This window comes from Lycorma delicatula, chromosome 3 (assembly GCF_047948215.1).
Source record: "Lycorma delicatula isolate Av1 chromosome 3, ASM4794821v1, whole genome shotgun sequence".
Taxonomy (NCBI): domain Eukaryota; kingdom Metazoa; phylum Arthropoda; class Insecta; order Hemiptera; family Fulgoridae; genus Lycorma; species Lycorma delicatula.
In genome coordinates, this window is record NC_134457.1 from 167,918,232 (window position 1) to 167,941,119 (window position 22,888).

The following is a 22,888-nucleotide window of genomic DNA, read 5'->3' on the forward strand; positions in this document are numbered from 1 at the left end:
GAATTCCAACACATTTTTTGCACATCTATTAGTTTCAGTGATTAGCTGTCAAATGATATTTGGCTTGATCCACTGTTTCATATATCCTGAGATTTGGGAAGCTAATACTGTCTCGTGCGCAAAATGTTCATTACTTTTTACTCTACCTATTATATAAATATTTATTTATTTATATTTTTTAATGAATTTTCTTAATATTGGCAGATATAATTTTATCCATCATCTCTGACACTTAATAATGCAGGATTTTTGTGATTGAATATACATGCATTTATATTATGTATTAATTGCTTTCTTCTTTTAATCGTTCCTCTACTTCTTCGGGCACAGAGCTGTACAGGAAGCGTGTGTAATTTGCCGGTGTTACTACTAGTTGTCTGCTCCTTTAAGAAGCTTTACCATGATGGTAAAATTTCATGTTTATTCTTTTTATAGCACTGTAAGTTCTAGTGTGAATTCGTTGATTTATACAAACGAATTCGCACTGCAATCTATAAATTACGTTCGGTGCTTAAGATCGTACTTGTATTAAGAGGGTGTTCCGAATAGTGCTCGATTCACTTTCTTGCTTTCCATTTGACAGTGTATGTTTAATTCACAAGCTTCTTTCTGTGTCGAACTATTTACTCTCGCATTTAAAAAAAATCTATGTTATGCATATCTATTTAATTTTTCTAAGTATTAAAATGTAATTAAATGAAGAATTTCTTAATAAGTAATTGTAAAATTATCGTTAAATTCCCGTTATTGTGTTTGTATTTATTGTATCTTTTACTCGATTTAATTGCTTGTGTTTTGTGCGTTTCTATAAAAAAAAAACAGTACATGCTGTACTTACTCCCGAGTACTTATGAAGCGGAGTCAAGTGCATTGCCATTGTATTTATTTAATTACCACTTAGTCTACAAGAAAATACTGTAATATTCTTGTACACCCTTATCTACTTTTAATCTCAGCATATTCTTTTTACCGTACATTAAACTGGTATGCATTCAGAATTTTTATTTCTTTGTGTACGTACAGTATCCTTTTTTTCTATTGAGGTTTTTTTTGTTTGCTGTGTATAGTCGCTATATTCCACCACGTTTTGATATTTATTTAAATATTCCTTAGATAATTTTTCTCTTAAAATAATATTAATAGCGTAAAGTACTACAATTTCCTTACATAAAAAATAATAAATTATCAATTTGTTTAATTCTCTAAGTATATTTTTTGTTTTATAGAATTGAAGCCAAAAATTTGTATATATATTGCTTGGAAATTAAATTTTTTTATTTCCAATAAATTGCATTGTCAGAGAATGCAATTTGAAGTAGAGTTTTGTAGGTTTTGTTTATTTTTATTATATTCACAATTCGATGTGCCACTTATAGTTTAATTTTTAAATAATTTTTGTTTTTAAATCATTTTTAACTGCTAAATACTCTCTAACTTCTATTGTCATTTTGTTGGGATCAAATATAGCGTTCGTCTGATAGTTCGACATTATCAAAATACTAAGAAAAAATGTAATGTTATCTATCCTTTAGAAATTTTTGCCAGGGAATTTATGGTCAGGATGATTTTTAAGGACGTCTTCTTTAAAATAAGACTCTAGGCGTAAGGGTTTTATCCTAATTTTACACTTTCATGTTATAAAATCACGTTATAAAATCGTTATAAAATCACGAACGTTATAAAATCACGATTTTTCTCACGAGAAATATTATTTACCAAATTACTGGCTTACTATACTCGTACATTTATATGTACAAACGTAGTAAATTATACTAGTTTATGTACACCGTTCTTTTACTGGTGTCTAAAGCGATCTACTGTTCTACTCACACAGGTTTTTACACTAAAACCTGTGTGTTATTATATGAACCCCCAGATGTAGCTGCGTCTACGAATTCACTAAAACTACCCTTATTATCCTGAGATTTTCATAGTATTATATGAATGTATCGATCAAAAAATGGTTTTTATGGATGGAACTAAAAGTTATCTAGTTTACAGTTTGTTGCCTTCAGAAAGATACGGTTACGCCGAAATGATATGTTTTGTTGCGGGCTATTTCATTTGCAATTTTATTTTATAACAGGTATTATAGTTTTTTTATTGACCGTTATATGTCAGAATTCCTTTAAACGTTGTCTACTTGACGCTTTATTTTACGGTTAACATCTGTTAAGTGATTAATAAAGGTTACCTTTTCTTATATAAAAGCGTATATAAGGATAAATTACCGCCATTATTGATATATATATATATATATATATATATATATATATATTATATACGGTTGACGATTACGAAGATAACTTTTACTTAAGGAAGTTGCTAGATCGTCACGGTTCGTAGTTCTTACGAACTTTGAGGATATCCTTCATTAAAATTTTTCTTCCAGGATTTTAAAAAGCTTGCGAACTAATTCGTGGATTTAGTTAGCGGGTTATTAACCTCTTCTTTAGTCCTCGTAGTGCGTACTTGTAGTTATGATGTTAAGAATTTTTAGTTTGTAATAGAAATAATATAGTAATAGTTGAAGTCAATTTTCACCACATGTTGCGCAAGTTTAGTCGTATGGGTACATGAAAGGATGTCCGTTGTTCTCGATTCCCCTCTTCTACTTAAAAAAAAAACCGTGTGAAGTATCATGAACATTAGTTAGTTAATCATGATATCCGTGGACCATGAAGGACATACCAAGGATCAAATCTTTCTTTCCTCTCTTGTTGTATACTTTATTTTTCTTTCACGATGTATCAAGACGTGTATTTATTACATACGCACATTATACTGTACTTATTGTGTTATATTTAATCGTGTTTTTAATACGTATGAAATATGTATGTTATTATTTTTTCATAATTATAACATCCTTTCATTGTGATTGTAAATTTGTTCTGAAGTTTTTAAGCTGTTTTGCTGGTACCATTACTTTTACCGTTAATTTTTCAGCGGGTAAAATCAATACTTAAATTGAAGTCGGTAACGTAATCGATAAGAAGGCATTCCTTATTCTAAATCATGTTATGCTATTTTTTTAAGGAATTCATTCGAAACATTTCCCTTCCTCTTCCCTGTCTGTAACTACCCTTTTCGTTCGTTAATATTTCTCTTAATGTTTTTGTTATCAAATGATTAACATCTACGCTCTCTCTTTGTTCTACCTGTGTTCATTTCTACCAGAATGCATTCTTATCCAGTCTTTCTTTCTGTTTTAATATTTAATACGCTCCTGTCTTCACGTTAAAAATTCATAAAATCGTCGAATCCAAGAGATCCTTGAGAAATTAAAAAAAATCACGTAATTTTTAAAAGTAAGTCGACAAAATAAGTTACACGATCACTACATTGATATAATAATTAATTTCATTATGCATTTTCTGCAATGACGGGTATTTTCTGTACTTCTTATGTATATTTAACAGCGTTTACTATTTGATTTTAGGGTATAGAAGTATACCGCAGCATTTTTCTTCGTTTGTATAGAAATATCAATGTGGGCAGTCTTTTGAGACTTTATTTCAACTTTTTGGTACTTTGTTGCATGAATGGAGGACAGAAAAAAATAATCGTTATGGCGTAAGATTTTTTGTGATTAACAAATCGATTATCAAACACGTGTTTGAAGAGAAATTTTCAAGAAATATGCGATATACTATATTTTTTTTTTTATCCGGTTTCGCCAGCTGTGGGCATTAACCAGTACAGGATATTCATCAATTTTTTTTGTAATATTACTGTTCATTTTGACCTTATTAGTAATGATAACTGCTTTGTTATGAAATACTTCGTTATAGTTACGTTCAATTGTATAATTATATACCTCGACTTATGAGCTCATTTATACTAGCTTTTAGTAATTATATATGCAATTTCAAATATTTTAAATGTATTTATTTCGATGTTTTTAAATTGTACCGGAATTATACTGACTGTAACAGTTTATCAAACAATACCTTACCGATTTTCGGGAAACACTAAACATAGGATTGGGTTTTTTGCTACAATTTTTGTCAGTTCTTTTTTATTATAATTTTTGTAATATTTTTACTAAAATAAATATGTATATTAAAAATGTGTAGATAACGTTTACTTTTAACTATTTTTAAACTCTAAGATCATAATATTTGTGTGGTTTTAAAACAAAAATTGTATTGATATGAAAAATAAACTAAAAAATGCAATTTTTTTTGAAGTGATGAATTCACCACAAAAGCTTATTCGTGGGAATGTGAAAATGGAAATTTGTAGCGTATGAGAAGTACCATGTCTGACCAGGATTCGAACCGGGGACCTGCGGATGAAAGGCCGAGACGCTACCACTCCGCCACGAGATGGCAGAATTTTGTTCATACAAAGTTGTATGAACAGATATTTAATCACACATAACTTGTATTATTAATATTGAATGTTTTCTTGAAAAAGAGCTGTTTCCAATTTGTTAAAAAGTGATATTTGTCGATATTTGGAAATTAGATTTTCACATTGGTTGTTATTTTAATATTTACCCAGTAAGATAATTTTTTATTTATTTTACCACCATATCTCTGTAATATTTGTGTGAGCTTAACAAATGATATTCTATATTATAGACTTTTGGATCGTTTGCAGACATATCCGCATCTGTGTTAATTGTAATCGTGTGTAGTAAATAGTTTTATTAGTATTGTCTCAAGTAGAATATAAATTTCGATATAGCCCAATACGAGTTTAGATTATTTTACACATTTGAGTTTTATGCTTATCGACTTGTGTTTATATAAAAAACAAAAATGAATGTTAAAATTTAAAAACCTTGTATTTTAAATAAAAACACAAAATATACTTACCACTGAGATATTTATTTAAATAAAACAACCACATAACATATACAGGTTGTAAAGGGCCCTGAAATTTACATAAAACTTAAAGATTAAAACGAAACATTAAATTTTCCTCTTTTAAATAAAATACATAAAAAGTTTGGGCAGTATCAAGCAGATTGTGAGAACCCTACATTCAGGTGCCAAAGGCTGTCACCTAAGGGATTCTCAGTCAACATAACACACTGACTTTCGTCGAAGGCTTACTACAAACGGATTAGTAATTGCTGTCATATAGATAAGCAACTATTATTTTTTCTTTGCCGTTTTCTAAATCAACAGCGGTATTATTTAATCCGTACCTTTTTGTGAGGTTTTCATATAGTCTACATTCTACCAGTAGATGCTTAACAGTTAGTATTTTGTTCCATACCCTACACATTGGTATTTTTTCTCCGTTTAACAAATATGAATTTGTTATTCGCGTGTGACCGATTCTGAGTCTGGTCACCGCGAGACTCGCGAGTCAGTTTCGCGTCGTTCATCCATTTCATTGGGAATTGCATTTATTGTTGAACCTTCTCCATTCATTATTCCACCTGATCCTAATAATCTGAACTAGGGATAAATTCCGTTATTGCGATCAACATTATGGTGGTATGTTGTGTTAATTGCCTCGAAGTATGAGACATTCACGAAATTGACTCATAATAAGAAAAACTAGGCGCGGGGTTCGCGCTTCCGCGACCTCGGTTTGCTAGTTCAGAGGGATACGATGTAGGACATTCAAGATGTCCGGACGAGGTCTACAGCGAAGGCAAAAGCTGAGTTGTCACCGATGCAAATGTCTACCGAGGCATTTACGTCGGTGGCATTTCAACTTGGCCAGGCTTATTATTATGAGATGTAAAAAGTCAGAGGGCGATAGACGACTCCCGTTAAAGCCCAACAGGGCTAGGAACGTGGGAGGGTGGTGTGGCGACCGGAACGTCACTATGCGGGTGTCTTCCCCTAAGGGGTTGGGATGATCCTAATCTTTGTTAGACGGTTTTTAACGTCTGCCACTCGAATAGGAATCATGTCCGTATTCTGACAAATTGTTGCCATTCTGGCAGCTTCGTCTGCGCTTTCATCTCCTGAAATACCAACATGTCGTGGAGTTCCTACAAATACGCATCGCTGTCTCGTTCGGTTTAATAGATGTAGAATGGACAGGATATTTGCGATAAGGACATCCTTAATGTTCTTGTTTCGAATAGCAGTTAGTGAGCTATTATTAATAAAGCTTCGAATCATGGTAGCTAATTAATTGTAGATGTAATAAGATTTTCTCCCATCTTTTTTTGTTGTTATTTTTTTAAGATGAAACTATTGCATTACTTATTATGTAATTATTATTTAATACGCGTTCTTAAACTTTATGTTGTTTAAAGTATTTACGTAAGTACTTTGGTTTATTTTGATTTCAGATGATATAAGAGTTATCTTATTTCTTTTTTTTTTTGTTAGATCTCGCTATCGGTGGAACCAGAGTGTGACAGTTTAAATCGTGCTTGTTTATATCGCTCCAAGAGATTAATTTTTTTTATAAGAAATTAGAATTGTTTTCATCTAGACCTATTTAAAACCTAATCGCAGACGGTAGCTTTCATTAATGAAAAAAAATATTCATGTATTGGAATGTAAATATTTGCAGAACAACGTGCGGTCCAGTACTCTGAAAACGATCGTGTTGGCATCATTTCATACAACAGTTAAACCAGCCCTTTGGTCTTACAAAGTAAACTACTTTAATGTTCGCTTAGTATCAATTAGTATAGTTTACTCTTTTTTAATAGAAAGACTTTCGGGCGTCGCGCTGAACACATAAGCTTATAAAACTGTTTATTTTTAATATTTTTATGTATATAATTCTAAGTTATTTGTAATAGCTATTATGATTAGTAAAGAAATACGCTTTAAGATTTAGAAAAGTTTTTCTCTTTTTTGCAAATTTCTTGCAAGAAACACATGTTTTTTACTAATGTAAATGTCTCATTTTTTATGTTATATTAAAAACATTATAAAAAAATTAAATATTGTTAAAAGTCATGTATGTAACTTATTGCTATAAGTTTATTAAGAAATAAAGCAACTACTTGTTTAATTATTTTTATCTTCTAATTTGTTGAAATAGTATTTCTGCTGAAAAAACGTCGCAACATTGAATCAACAATATTTTGTTCCTGTGACTTTTAGCGTCCAGAGCTACGTTTCAGAAAAAACATTTACTCGGTATTTAAAAAAAAGAAGTTATTCAGTTACCTATTCAACATGACAGCGCAAGTTTTTTCAGACTTTTATTTTAAATATAGAATTGTTTTCTTCAAATTTTTATATACGATTAGTTATTTGATCTTGCAAAAATTAACGGTGAGACAACATTTTATATAATTTAAAATAAAAAATATTCTAAAAATTTTAACTGCTTCTTCCTCCTTTAAGTTCCTTACACCTTTTTTCGTATATGTATTGAACGTGATTCATCATTTACTTAAATTTTATTTAAGATAAACTTTCACTTCTGAATCTATTGATTTAAAAAAAATATATATATAATATTTTATCGATTTATTTTTGTTACAGGTACGTCTAATTTGATTCACTGAGACCATTAATAATGTTACCTGCTTATGTAAGTTAAATTCTACTTTTTTTTTAACTTAAAAAAATATGTATTTAAGAGAATTATTCTAATAGTAATACTTAGATCCTTTTAAATGTACATCTGTTAATTTATTTGTGTTGATATACGTGAATTATTCTGCGGGCCTGTTTCCCAAAATTTATTTTTAGAAAAAAATGTTTTGGGAATAAAGTGACAGTTATCTGTTCACTGACATCACTGTTGGGTTTTCTCTTTCTGCATTAAAATTTATGGTTTTAGTTGATTTCGACATAAAATATGTTCATGATATTTTTATTTATTAAGAATGCTTTTTAGGTTATCTATAATTCAACATTTTGGAATTTTATGGCTCCTTTTATTTGTTATTGCGTTCACTCGCTTGGAAACTAATACATAGTGTATTTCTATATACTTTTAGTACATTCCTAACAAACCAGATTATTTATAGTTTTCAGAAGCTTATCGCTTAACCTACCTATAACAATCAGTCATTCTTTTTTATTTTAGTTTAATTTAATTAACATTTTACAGTTCCATTTTAATATTATTTTTCTTAAAATTAATTGAATTTTTTTTATGTTTTGAAAGTAGCGAAGTAAATAGATAATCCATGCGATACCGGATCGAAACTAAATCTAATTTTCAACATTTATTTGTTTTACATTCCATGCTTTTAAAATTACGTAAGATCAGGGGAGTTAATAAAATAAAAAAGATATCGTTCAAACTCTGAATTAGGATTTCTTACATGTTCGTGTACGTAAGTTATAAATGCTATGAAAAAACTTTTTTTCACGATGATTATTAGATTAAAATTTAAAAAAAGATGTTGTTAGTTGAACATAAGATTTTTGATATTAAAGGCCTTTAATTGCCAAAAAGTTTTCCTTTAAGGGAACATTTTATTCAACCACTAAGAAATAAATTGTATTCAAACCTTAACATAAAAGTAGCTGGTCATTATTCGTAATAGAATTTCGGGGTATGTTCGTTATACCTTCATTCTAACCGACCTAACAAATCTTAAAAAAATGAAGCCTTGTTTCAAGCCCAATATTTGAACAACGATTATATATTATTGGTAATATAAAATCATTAAACAATAATTAATTGTATTAAGTCCATAGTTTATTATAACAGGTTACACAATCAAGATAACTCGCTACCAATGCTGTATGCAATAGTGTAAATTGAAAAGAAAGCGGTGTAAGCTAATAATAATAATAATAATCAGAAATCATTAATTATAATGTATAATGCAATGTAATTTATATAATCAAAAGGATTTTTATAGATATCTTCAGTAAGTGTAAAAGGTACATATAATTTTTATTATAGGATTAGTATTTCTGTAATACATAGAATTAAAATTGTTTGAATTTTTTGTTGAGTTTTTTGTTGTTGAAAATGCATTCTTGCTCATAAATAATTTTTTACCTCGTAAAATACATTATTAAAGATTAAAAGAGTAGAATAATTAACTATATTTTAAGATTACGAGTAGATACATCAATGTATTTAAAAAATAATTTTTGTAAAAATATTCTGAAAATTTTACCGGTATATTTATTTTTGGGGGAATATTTATCAATTTTCTTTAACTGAGAAATATTTTTGAAAGCTACTACTTATTTTTCGCTTGAAGTTCAGTGTATAAGAAACAGTCTCAAAAATAACGGTTTCATGCAGTCATATATAAAATTAGTATTTTAATAATATATATATAATTTTATTGTAAAAAAAATAAATATTAAGATATTTCATCAGTTAAAGTGCTTTTTCTAAGATATTGTGATGTTACACTTTTATACGTATTTAAAATTGGCGATCAGTTGCCTATAAATTAATGGCAATGGTAAGTAATAATGGATATAAATTTGGCGTTTCTCTTTTTAATGAATCGAATCTTTTGTACATTAAACGTTATGATTAAACATATTTTTATTTTATGAAGGTTTGTTTATATGTTTTCATATTTGCAACATGTAAGCCCGAGGCTTTTTGGACTCGTAAAAGCGGTGGTTATTTTTCATATAAGACTTGTCATTAGGTTCCTGCCCGTATTCACATAAATTTGATGGCGCCGTCGGATTAGAATATTACGTCCGGTCTCGTAAATTATAAAAAGTAAGGCGAAACAGTTATTAATTATCGAGACACATTTATTCACATACGTGTGTTTTTAATGTACGAGTTATATTTATATGCGATATTTGATAGCTGACGGTGATACTATCGCTTTTGCTAGAATAATAATTTAACGATAAAAGTGGGCGAATAAAATTTCTCTTCGTTTTGCTAATGTAGTGCCCTAGTTTCGGATACGAGAATGAACGATGACCGCAATGTATGTGTGGTGAAGTTAAGTGTATTCTACCCCGATAACATGGCCTGTTATTATTTATCTGCCGATATCACTCTTGGTTTTAAGTAACCGACGTAACCTAATTTTTCCTTATAAGGATTTTAGATGATCAAACTTTAAATGTTGATGTGTTTTAAGCGAAGAAACATGTTTCAAATATCGATTATATTTTTACGTGTCGGCCATTTTTAATACCTTTGCTTATTTCACGTTTTTTTAAATCTGTATCCTTACTTGCTTTGGTTTAAACGATGCACTATATTTTTGAAACATACTGTGAGATGAAAAATGTGACTTTTAAGTAGTAATTATTGATGGAAATTGCTTCCATCTCTCCTCTTCATATAACTACGCTGTATTTTTGTAACATTTAATACAGTTAACTCTTTTTAACCCTCAGTACGTTGTACTGAGGGTTAATCTTATTCTTATAATTACTAGGGTAATCTTATTCTTACTTTTTGCACACATTTGTAACTACCATAAGTTTTGTGTAACGTTATTAAAACAATAAAAAAGTGTATTTACCTATACCACACTTAAATTGTTGAAAATGAGACGTTGCCTGTTCTCGTATTTTTTTTTTTACGTGTACAAATTACATATTAACGTTCTGTGACCTATGATCTTTCTTAACATCAAAAAAAGTAGGTTAAGAAGGTTTTTGTCTGACACAATCTTGCGGAGTGTTTCTTAATTTTTAATAAATATTTGTAAAAATGTCTAATTTTTCTCATTAAAATTTACAATAAATATTATTAAATTGGCAATGGCATGATTGATAATATGTGTTCAGTTAGATTATTGAATCAGTAGACATAAGGTTATCCCTTTTTTGTATCGAACATTCGGTAAAATAAGATCTTACCGTTTAGTGCTTTCATCATCCAGTTTGAATTATTATTAGTTAATCCGTTCTTAGCAGTCTTTGAGATACGTGGGGTAGTTATTATTTGGTTGGAACCTGTTGCTGATTATATCACTTGTTCGTTGAGTTTCAATGAAGGTTTGCCACATTCTAGACCAGGACGTATTGTTAATTAGAATCTAACAACAAATGGTAGTGACAGAACCAAGGAATTTATAGCGTTTAAATTAAATTGATACGACTCCGTCTAGGTTTGTCGACCTTTCGCTTGAAAGATTCTGGTATTTATTTACATTTGCGGCATCCCAACAATTGTTTTTGAAAAAACGATGGTATATAAAAGTATTATAAACCTTTCCTTTATAAAAGTATGGTGTTATTTTATAACCCAAAAATATGGGGAAACAATTATTAATACAGAGTGATTCAGGAGGAAGGGAAAATAATTTGGGAACTGACTAGAGCTTGAAATAAGGAAAACGGTTCATTCAAACGTGTGTCCGAGAATGCTTTGTTATCGAGTTATGACTAACGAAATATTTTACCCGGATTTCAGTTCCCTCTGTGAAATGAGGTAATACTGAAATGCGTTATATAAGGTGTAAAATTGATGGAATCTTATGTTGTTTAACCTGAAAATTCGAATAAAACATGTCCCAGAACAGTATCTGCCGTAGTTTTCATGATATCCAACGTAAAAACTGAAAAATTCGGTGACGAAAAACACGTTTGTTTAGGTTTGAAGTACAATAACTGTTAAATGAAAAATAAATTGGTAAATTTTGTTATCAAAACTCGCACAGAATTTAATTTTGAGAAACAACGCAAAAAATATATTAAAAACAATAAAAGACAACTTTTATTATTAAAAATAAAACAGAATAAAACTTGCCACAAATATTTTATGAATTTGTAAAAATTAAAAACGGCTGTTTTTAGTACAGTAACTTTAGACCTTTGAAAAATTAACTGTATGCTTCGAAATTAATTTGAATACTTCTCGTTTTTGCCATAAAATCGTTTGTATTTTCATAATAAACATTTACGTTTAGTTGGTTTTGACATAATTTTATGTAAAAAAAAATCTTGTTCAAAAAATGATGTATTTTTTAAATCGTTTTTTGTAAGCGGGAACCATTTTTCACACTACGCTACAAATCATTCATCTCATCCTCTGAAGCAATAGGTAACGGTGGTCCCGGAGGTTAAAAAAAAGATTAAGTTTGGTTAGATTATATTTATAATTACAAGAAATATTGCTTATATTGTTTCTGTCTCAGGTACATTTTGAAGATCCATGTTTGAATAAAATCGACGAGTAGAAATAAAAAAAATATAGAAGATTAATCCAAGATTGATTGTTAATATGGAAAATTGGTACTTTGTCGGTAAAAATATTATTTGATAATTAAAAAATGCGCGTTTTTATTGTTATTTTTGAAAAAAGAAAAATATACTTTTTTCCGGTTGAATCTGAATTAAAAAAAGTGAAATTCCATTTTGTATTCTTTGTTTTGAAAAATGCCACGTTTTTTCACTCGTGCCGAAGAATATGCTATGTTTTTTGTGTACAACTTTGGAATGCTCCAGTTGCGGGGAAGGGATATCGAAGTAGATATCCTGGACGACTAATTTCAAACCGTAAAATATTTTTTAGAATTTTTAATAGTTTTCGTGAAAATTGTACACTTCCCAGCCCTCATGTTTTATCTGAATGTCAACCAGTACATGGTCATGAAAAGGAAAACATTCTTCAGCTGGCACAGATTAGTCCTACAACAAACACTCGAACAATTTCTACACGACTCAACATTCCTATGTGGAGGACATTGCATGCTCACTGAATGTGTCTTTATCATGTTCAAAAAGTTCTACACCTCCAATTTCAAAACCGCACGTGCCGGAAGACTACAGTTTTGTCATTGGGTTAACAATAATTTCCACTTAATTCTGTTACTCGTAATGGCTTAAACAAGACATGGAATTCATATCGGTGGTCTGGAAAAACCCACACGCTGTAGTCGAATTCAAATTTTTGGTGAAAGTTTGGTGTATCACGATCGACAACCTATTGATAGGCTTTTCGTTTTAGAACATCGTGTCACGAGGAGAAATTATCTGGAATCTTTTAACAATGAATTTCTTGCAGCGTTTGAAAATTTCTCATCGGCGAAACGAATTGAAATGTAATATCAAATTGACGGAGAACCAGCACATTTCACTAAGCAAGTCAGACAATTCTTAGATGAAAGATTTACTGATAAATGGATTGGACGTAGAGGGTCGGTAAATTGGCCAGCCAGATCACTGGACTTAACTCCCTTAGATTACTGTTTATGGGGAGGAATGAAATGCGAGATATACAAGTAAAAAGTGGACACACGTGATGAACTGATCGCTCGCTTTCTCAATATTGCTGCCCTCATCAAGCAACGCGAAGATATCATTAGGTTGACGATAGAGAATGTAAGGTAACGAATTGAAAAGTGCATCGATGTCAGTGGTGCAATTTTTGAACATTTGTTGCAAATTAATACAGTATAAATCTACAGTGAGCGTTTTTTAAAAGTAAATTAAAACTATTTTAATTTTGCAAAGGTAGTATTTTGCATATTTATTATACTAAAAACAGATGTTTTTTTTAATTTTGATGAAGTCATACCATTTTTCTGTTATGTTGTATTTTGTTTTTTTTTTTTTATATAATAAAAGTTGTTTTTTTGTATTTCATAAACTTTATTGTTTGAATTTTCTCAGAATTGAATTCTCTAGAAGTTTTGGTAATAAAATTTACCCATTTATTAGCTATTTAACAGTTAGTAATGTACTTCGAATCTATATAAACGTGTTTTCAGTCGCCGAATTTTTCTGTTTTAGTTGGATATCATGAAAATTACGAGCTAAACAGTTTTATTAAATTAAATTTTCAGGTCAAAAGATATAAGAAACCATCAATTTTACCTCCTTATATAATGCCTTAAAAATTTTAGTATTGCTTTATTTTAATGGGGGAACTGAAATCCGGGCAATCAGTTCACAAATTATTTTCCTTTCCTTCTGAATCATCTTGTATAATTAAAATATGTTTCAGTAATAACGACTAAGCTCTTATCAGTAACGGTAGTATTGACTGAAAGTTTCTAATAAACTAAAGTTTAAATCTCCTGTAATTGAATTGTACAGCGGTGGTGAAAAGCCTTGCCGTTTCATTTCTATAGACTGTTATATATAGTCCACCGGGCTGGTCTAGTGGTTAACTCGTCTTCGCAAATCAGCTGATTTCGAAGTAGAGAATTCTAAGGTTCAAATCCTAGTAAAGGAAGTTACTTTTGCACGGGCTTGAATACCAGATCGTGGATACCGGTGTTCTTTGGTGGTTGGGTTTCAATTAACCACACATATCAGGAACGGTCGACCTGAGACTGTGCAAGACTAAGCTTCATTGCTTCAAATCTCGTAGTTGAGAAAAGTTTAAGCCGGTCAGGTGGATGGCTTTCTAACGTTGTTTATAGTCGTACCGGTTCGCATATGTAATGGCATCTTAAAGGAAAATTATTTTTCAGTTTTGATTTTTCTGTGTCGTTCTATACTTTCCTTTAACTATTTGAGACCCATACAATATCTAAGTAAGTGACAATTACTTTAATCTTAGCACAATTTCATTTACTAGTTATAATTCGACGCATACGTGTAGATTATTATATAATCGGTGAATACCTATACCTTTATATTTTTAGCATATCGTCATGCTTTCAGCTTTGTTAGGAAGATATATATATTCATTGAATTATACTGCAGAAATGCCTATACGTTGGCCGTATTAAATTAGGAATCTCTGCATACTTTAACCGATTGTTACTCGATATAAAAATATATCATCTGCATTCACCGAAACGGTACGGTTAGGATGGAAATTTTTACGTCATTTCCGCCGGAACTGTGCATATTCAGTAGAGAAAAAAATATCATAATAATAATAAAAATAAACTGTTGTGAATCCGATGTTCAGTACTTGTAGATAAACATTGCTCTTTAAATTATCCTCGATAGATAGGAAAGTGAAATGTGATGTTACGTTACTTTATTTTTTTGAACGTAACGTTAGATAATAGTTTAAAAAATGTACTGTAGAGTTCTATATGAAAAACACTTAATTGATAAAATGTAGTTAATGCTGGTGTAATGATTCGGTCAAAACTGTTACGGATTGCTAAATTGTCTTTTATATAACTTCTGTTTCTTCACCTAATCTTTTTTCTCTAATATTTTGATTGTTAAGCTAAAGAAAAAAAAGAAAAAATCCATAATTCAGCTAGTAATTATTAAATTTGTTGACTAGTTGCCAACGTACCTTTTTTAACATCCTAATTTGCAAAAAAATTGCAAGTATTTCATTGGGGCAACCCGTCTATACAGAATTTACAAAAAACGATTGCTAAAAAAGTGTTTTATGAAGCTAATTTTTTAATAAAATTGAGACAACTAAAAACCATCTCTTCATTGGATCGGCAATTCGACCCTATATAAGGGTTTTATTTTTCCGACTTCTTTCACACATATATATATATATATATATATATATATATATATATATATATGTGAAAGAACAGTCGGAAAAATAAAATATATATATATATATAAAACATTTATAACAGTATATGTTATTTATACATATCTAACAGTATTAACATACAATATATATATAGTGTGTGTGTGTGTGTGTGTGTGTGTGTGTGTGTGTGTGTGTGTGTGAAGGAATTTTTTTTAAATCCATTGATGAGGTAGGGTACATTTTTCCTAACATTTTTTTACTTTTGATATAGTGATATTTGCCAAAAATTAAGATTAAAAAATCCACGCTTTCCCAACTATTAATTTTTTTCCTCTTAGTAATTCTGTTGTAGTTGAATATTTATTGATGTAAAATAATATTACTGGTGATTTTATGAATGGTAAAATCTAAATTTGAGTATTTCTTTTAAAAAAATAGAGAGGATTACGAATTTGAATCGTTGCTTACATCCTAACTTTGATAACATAAAAGTTTGAAGTTTGGTAAAGTGACTTTTGTATATAAGAAATGATTCCAATAAGTTTTTATTTAAAAATAATTTTTTGTTGTGGTACGGAAATTTCCCATAAAAAGGCAAGAAAGGTTTATTACAAAAAAATATAACGTATAGGTTTCAATCCCGGTGAAAATAAATTCATCCTGAAAGTTTTATTGAGGTAGGGTTTAGCAGTTTGTAATACTCTAACTAACGAACAAGGCAAATAAAAATGGCACTTATAGAATCATTTTCTTTACTTTATATGAAGTACCAAATATAATGGTATTTTTTGTTTTATTTAAACTTCAAGTTTGTTACAATTATGTATAAAGTAGCATACCGTAACTACTTTCATTGTTATTGCTTAATTAATTTTCCTACTATAAATAATTCAAGGTCCGTTTAAATACTAAAAGTAAAAACACCTTAAGGGAAATAATTTAATTAAATTTTTTTATTGGTCGATCATGAAACCTTGATAAAAAAGTAATATGTAATAAAAATAGACTTTTAAATAGGTTCGTTAATTTTTTTACACTCTCCTGTTCGTATTTGTCTCTTAGATAATTTACGTTAAAAAAATAACTAATGTTACTTTGTTTTATTATAGGGTGTTACGTAAACCGTTTTACTCTATATTGCAGACTCATTACATTTAGTCGTCGGGTTCGGTCTCCTTCCTGGTTCATTACCTTCTGTAAAAGAGGTTGAAAACTACTTCTTCGATCACATTCTAAATTTACTATCTTTACTTCTGTTATGTAGCTATTGTTCAATTTTTTTTTTTCATTATTTGGTTTGTCAATTTTTTTGTATATATGAATATTTCTGTTTTCTTATTTTCTACTTGTTTTATTAGTTTGACGATAATCCTGCAGATCTAATTACATTAAAGTAACTCAATGTTTATTGTCATGAAGTTGTATTATTTATTTTATATATATATATAAGGAAATACATACAGTAGACTTGATAGAATTTAGTTTTGGAATTCAACATAGTCTTAGAATACGTCGTTTCCGCTCGGGGCACACTAGATGCCTGTGTAACGCATGGATTTCTCATATCATCTGGTAGTGCTGGAGTTTTTTCTACTACTACCGCATAACAGATCGTCGTATTCTCTTTTATATGCGCATTATGCAATGTAAAGAAAATTGCAGCCGATGAACAATATTAGCTGTATTTTAGTCGATGATGCGACCAAAATTTGTAAAAAAAAAGTTTTTTAAATATTTGAAAATCGTTTGGTCTTTGAATTTTATTAAACACTTATATACGCTCCATTTCAATATTTTTATTTAATTAAATGTATATGAACGTAATTAAGTAGGAGTATTGAAGATTTTCATTTCCATATGTAATTCTTTTTTACTTCTTTGTTCGAAGTAAAGCAAGTATTGTGATCGCAAAAAATTTCGGTTTTCATATTTCAACAGATATATCCGTTTTGACCTAAATCCATTTTGAATAGTTTCGGCGTGACGTCAGTACGGTACGTATGTATGTGTGTATGTACGTGTGTATCTCGCATAATTCAAAAACGATTAGCGGTAGGATGTTGAAATTTTGGATTTAAGACTGTTGTAACATCTAGTTGTCCATCTAGTCTCCCCTTTTCACTGCAATCGACTTAACCAAATGTGTCCAAAAAAACTGCAGTAATAAGCCCTCATTGAGAGCTTTTCAACTATATATCATAAGTGGTACTTATTTTCATTGGTTCCACAATTGTAGCCAAATAAAATTTTAATAATGAAATATTTGGATCTTACGGGAAGGCACATCGGTTCGAATCAGACTTCATCTCCTTTTTTTAAATTTAAATATATTGATTTATTAATAATTATTAACTTCTCATTGCAAAAAAAAAAATTAGGATGAGTAATAATTCAATAATAACAAAAAAAAAGAAAACATATCCGAAGTTTTTAATGAAATAAAATTTTATGTACTTTTCATTTTTTTTAAATGTAATTTGATAGACGTACAAGGAAGTCATGTGTTGTCCACATCAGATTTTTATATTATATATGTCTCTATCCAAAATAGAAGCAACATATACAATTAACGATTTTAACCGATCATTTTTTAAAACCTGTAAACTACATGTTGTAAAAAATTGCGTTTCCTTCAGATACTAAAAATCCCCCCCCCCCCCGAGAATATACTCTTTATATAGCTCCTCGCTTTTTTACAAGAATTGTGTAACGTGTGTAGCATCCGACTGAACAGGCGGGTTAGTTGGAATTTTTCTAGAACTTGAGGGTTTACAGTGCGGTTAGGTTTTATGTTTTCGTTTTTGTTTTCGTTTTTTATTATTAATCTTTTTTTAAGTTTACTTATTGTATTTACATCGCATATTTTTATTTTGGAAATTAGTTACACAACAAATAATACAATTTATTATTTTCGTATAGATTTTTCAACGTAGTGTTTTGTTTTTATTTTATTAGGAATTTAAAAAAATTATAATTGTGATTTTTTTCGTCTTTTTGTAAAATCATCTACAGTAAGAATGTATTACTTTGATTATATTTGTATTTGGCTTAATCCATTGTAAAATATTTTATTATAGATTAGTTATGACATTTATAGTTTTTTTTATGATTATTGTTATTGTTATTATTGTGAGGTTGAACTGTGGTGCACTTTTTAAATAAGTCAAGGAAAATGGCTTGTAACTGCATTATTCATTAGGCTTCATGCTGTGTACAATAAAACAGCGATTTAGTTTTATTAGATTCAACGGTAATACATAAATATTAATAATTATAATTATTATAAAATTCCTAGGGTATCTATTAGGCGTATCTGTATGCGGCCTATTTCGTTCATTAGTGCAAACATTTTTCTACCGACGCTATTATGTAAATGTTGGCGATGGTCTAAGGAATTGTAATGTTTTCGTGTATATTTTTATCGTATCGTATAGTCCATGCAGTACGGTTCAATTCAGCGCTTAGGTCTGTTGTATTTAATGAATTTATTTGCGTGCAGTTTGTTCTTGCATTCAGATGAATTAATATTATTTTATCTTCCTGTTTCTAAAATGAAGTTCATTTCCACTTTCTACAATTTTTTTTTATGCCAATTAATTTATTAGTAACGGTTAATTTTTTAATTACCGTACTTATTAAAATTTTTCGTTTCATTTATCAAGTAAAATTTTTTATTTTATTAGGAAGTGATTAGCGATATGTTTATTTTCCGGAGCGATGTTGTTTGCCTTTATCCGTACAATTTTATGTACTTTTTTAATCCTGTATTACTAGCTATAAAGCACATAAAAGAGTTTTTCCCCAATAATTTTGCCTCCAGAATAGTTGATTATAACACTTTTTATTTTATTTTTTTTCACTTGTCATTATAAAAAAGTTACAAATTGTGAGTGCAATTTGCAGTTACAGATATTATTGCATAATAATATCAGTTACAATGTTGCAATATTGTAGTTACAGATAGTAATAGACATTTCTTACAGTTATGCATGGAATTAACAGTCTTAAGAGTTCTCCAGAAATAACATTGTATTTGGTAACCTTTTACTATTACCTTGATTATAATTTTTTTTTAATGATTGTCAATTAGTTGTTTTTCAACTAGTCTACTTCTAGAAAAATTGGATTTTTTTAAAAGTAAAAAATGAATATATATCTTTGTGTTACTGCTGCATTCTTACTATTTGTATAATTTGATTAGAGGGGCTCTGTCAGAAGACCTGTACAGGGTTACCCATTCGGTTGCTGTGAAAATGTTTCATCCGCTTTGGGGGTAAGCCTGGCCTTCTTATTCATTCCTAATACAGACGTGGCAGTGAATCGGGTGATTTTGCATCAGTGATTTTTTCACAGAGATAAGAGTTGAATGGGGAGAAAATGGCTACTGCAATTTTGGAGCTTACTGAAACGTTTTTGGTTGCAGTGGAGTACTGGTGTGGAAAACCACGTGCCTTTGCTGAGAGAGTGTTTTAAAAAACGGTGACAGTTACGTAATTTCTCAGCGTGAATTTCGAAAACATTACGCAGTCTTTCTGTTCTTAGCTTATGTCGCTAATACTTGGGTTTGAAACTTTAAAGAAGACAGATGGTAGTCTAAAAACAGTACCTACTTCCGATTCACTGGTTTGGTCTAGTGGTGAACGCGTCTTCGCAAATTAGCTGATTTCGAAGTCGAGAGTTCCAACGTTCAAATCCTTGTAAAGGCAGTTATACGGATTTGGATACTAGATCGTGGATACCGGTGTTCTTTGGCGGTTGAGTTTTAAATAACCAAACATCTCAAAAATGGTCGACCTGAGACCGTACACTTCAGTTATACTCATACATATCATCCTCTGAAGTAATACCTGACGGTGATTCCCGGAGGCTAAACAGGAAAAAAAATAGTACTTCCGAGAGTGTCGTGACTCTGAGAGACGCATTTGTGCGAAGTCCACGCTGGTCATCGCGTTGCAATTCTGTGTCATTCGGACTGTCTGACCGCAGTATACGGCAGATTTTACACAACGAACTCAAACTTTACCCGTATAAAATTTAAATAACTCGTACACTAACATGACTACGAAAACAGACTAATTTTTTCAAACTTTACTGCAATTATTTAATGAAAGGTAAGAATTTTGTTAAGCAAAATTTTCGATACTGGGTTTCCAAAACCCTAGAATTCCCCTCGATGCAGCAAAGAGTAATAGGTGATTTAAGAGGAGACTTACTGAACGTGTACGGCGGGAGGGCGGTCAACTGCGAGAAGTCATTTTTTGACGATCAGTTTCTCTTTTCGGTTTCGATTAGTCATCTGTAATAAACGGCAGTCTTGTTGAGAATTGTGTATAAAAGCATTATTTCTTACCTTTCTTTACCTTCCTTATGATCTATGTCCCTGCTTATACTGGTCATATTGTATTCTGATTGGCCTGTTTAATTAACCATTAATATCTCCAGAATTAAAAAAAAAAAATTATAGAATATTCAATGGCTCCAGTTATGCCATAACGTTTAATTTATTTAATTATAGTTTTAATATAATAATTAGCTATTAGTTTATTTATAAATGGTTAATAAACTTTATTGATGAATAATTATCGCAATCGACCGCTTTCAATTATAATAATAATAATTATTATTATTATTATTATTATTATTATTGTTGTTGTTATCTACTACAATTATTTTGTACAACTTATGTCTGTACAATTAATAGTTGATCATTATGTATTAGTTAATGACCAATGATAAGTTATTAGCGTTGACCTTTTAAGAATGGGCATTCTTTCTGTAACCTTCACAGTATACTGTAATTATAATCATCATCAAAAACTTTGCATTATTTGTGCAGATTTTCACGCTGAAGCATGGGAAAATGATTATATTTAAATAAAAATGTAACATTGATGAAGGTTATTTAAATATAAGTTATTTTGTTTTTTTATCATGCATATCTAAAGTAGGTCGTAATGTACAATGCGTTCGGAAAGTTGCTGTGCACTGGAATTATGGAACTATAATGACGAAATTTTCTTAATTACTATTTTATATTTTTATTTCATTATTTTGTAGAAACTGATATTACAATAACTGGAGTAGTTCATAAAAAGTGTTGAAAATGACCTTCTCAAACATCAATACACATTGCACAGATTTCAGTTTGTTTTCAAATGCTTTAACCAGCTGATATACTGGGATGCCTCGTGCGTGGTCTGTTGCGGTACACCACTTGTTTCGCTACCATTCATAGAAAGTAATCTGGGAGAGTCAGATCAGGCGATCGTGCAGGCCACAAACCCCTCGAAATGATTCGTTCCAAAAACATTTTGTAAAAAAGTCACTGATCTGTTACCTGTACGCGCTGTGGCAATAAACATTGTTCAAAAAATATTGAACTCACAATGCGCGTTCTGCTCACAGCGACCCAGTCTCCAATTTTCGCTTCGTGTAAAGATTGTTCGTGTAATTCGCGGAGGTTACTTATCGATCACAGTCGTGCATTTTGTGATTTAATTATCCTCCCAGATGAAACCACGCTTCATCTCTAAAAATAACGTAACGTCGAGTATTCCTACGGAATTGACAATAATTTACCATTAACAATAATAATACCATTGACAATAATTTAATCTTTTGGTATAATCTGTAGGTTTCAGTTCGTTTCGTACGGCTTTATTTACGGTAGCAAGTCCGATATCTTACTGCTGTGTTAACTTGCGCATTGATTTTGTTGGACTTTCGGCCATAACGCGCGAAATATCAAGCAGCTTCTGTTCGTTTAGTTTAGGTGGTCTTCCACTTAACCCAACGGGTTGCTCTAGTGGTGAACGCGTCTTTCCAAATCAGCTGATTTGGAAGTCGAGAGTTCCAGCGTTCAAGTCCTAGTAAAGTCAGCTATTTTTACACGGACTTGAATACTAGATCGTGGATACCGGTGTTCTTTGGTGGTTGGGTTTCAATTAACCACACATCTCAGGTATGGTCGAACTGAGAATGTACAAGACTACACTTCATTCACACTCATACATATCATCCTCATTCATCCTCTGAAGTATTATCTAAACGGTAGTTACCGGAGGCTAAACAGGAAAAAGAAAGGTGGTCTTCCACTTGGATCAGCGTCTTCAACCGAACCTGTTACCCGAAATTTCGATAAGAATTCGAATTGTATTGCGGTGAGGAGTATTTGGAAACTTTTCAGAAAATTTGTCCTTTACTAAATCAGTATACTCACACCTTCATGAAAGACGTGTTCAGCGAGTAAAATGCGTTCCTCTACCGAAACGACCATTACGTTTCTCGTAACTATTGATTTCGATAAACGAAACAACGCGAAACTAAACAAAGCACGTTGAATCAAAACTCAACGACTGACGTCTTTGTTTATTACTGAGCAAGGCTCAACGAACCCACAGGGCAACCAACCTAACGCCAAAAGAACGGAATGGCACCACATAATTCTAAAGCATACTGCACAACGACTTGCCGAACGCTGTGTATTATTATAAATATTTCTGAAAGTGTTGTAATTCATCTTTCTTATGTATTAAATTTTTTGGGTTTCAGTTGACCACACATCTCACCTGAGTCTGTTAATTTGTATTCATACAATCATCTTCATTCATCCTCTGAAGTAATACCTTACGGTGGTTCC

General features: G+C 30.5%; 1 protein-coding gene across 3 annotated transcripts in view; it reads left to right on the forward strand.

The window, feature by feature from the left end:
• Positions 1-22,888, forward strand: part of jvl (javelin-like) — a 450,812-nt gene that overhangs the window by 219,752 nt on the left and 208,172 nt on the right. The window contains exon 3 of one of the 3 annotated variants that reach the window (XM_075360967.1): positions 7,422-7,470. The exons of the other annotated variants lie outside the window; for them this stretch is intronic. Within the exon in view, the coding sequence (XP_075217082.1) occupies positions 7,469-7,470 (2 nt within the window). The 5' untranslated portion in view covers positions 7,422-7,468. The remainder of the gene's footprint in view (positions 1-7,421; positions 7,471-22,888) is intronic. 3 annotated transcript variants of the gene reach the window in all.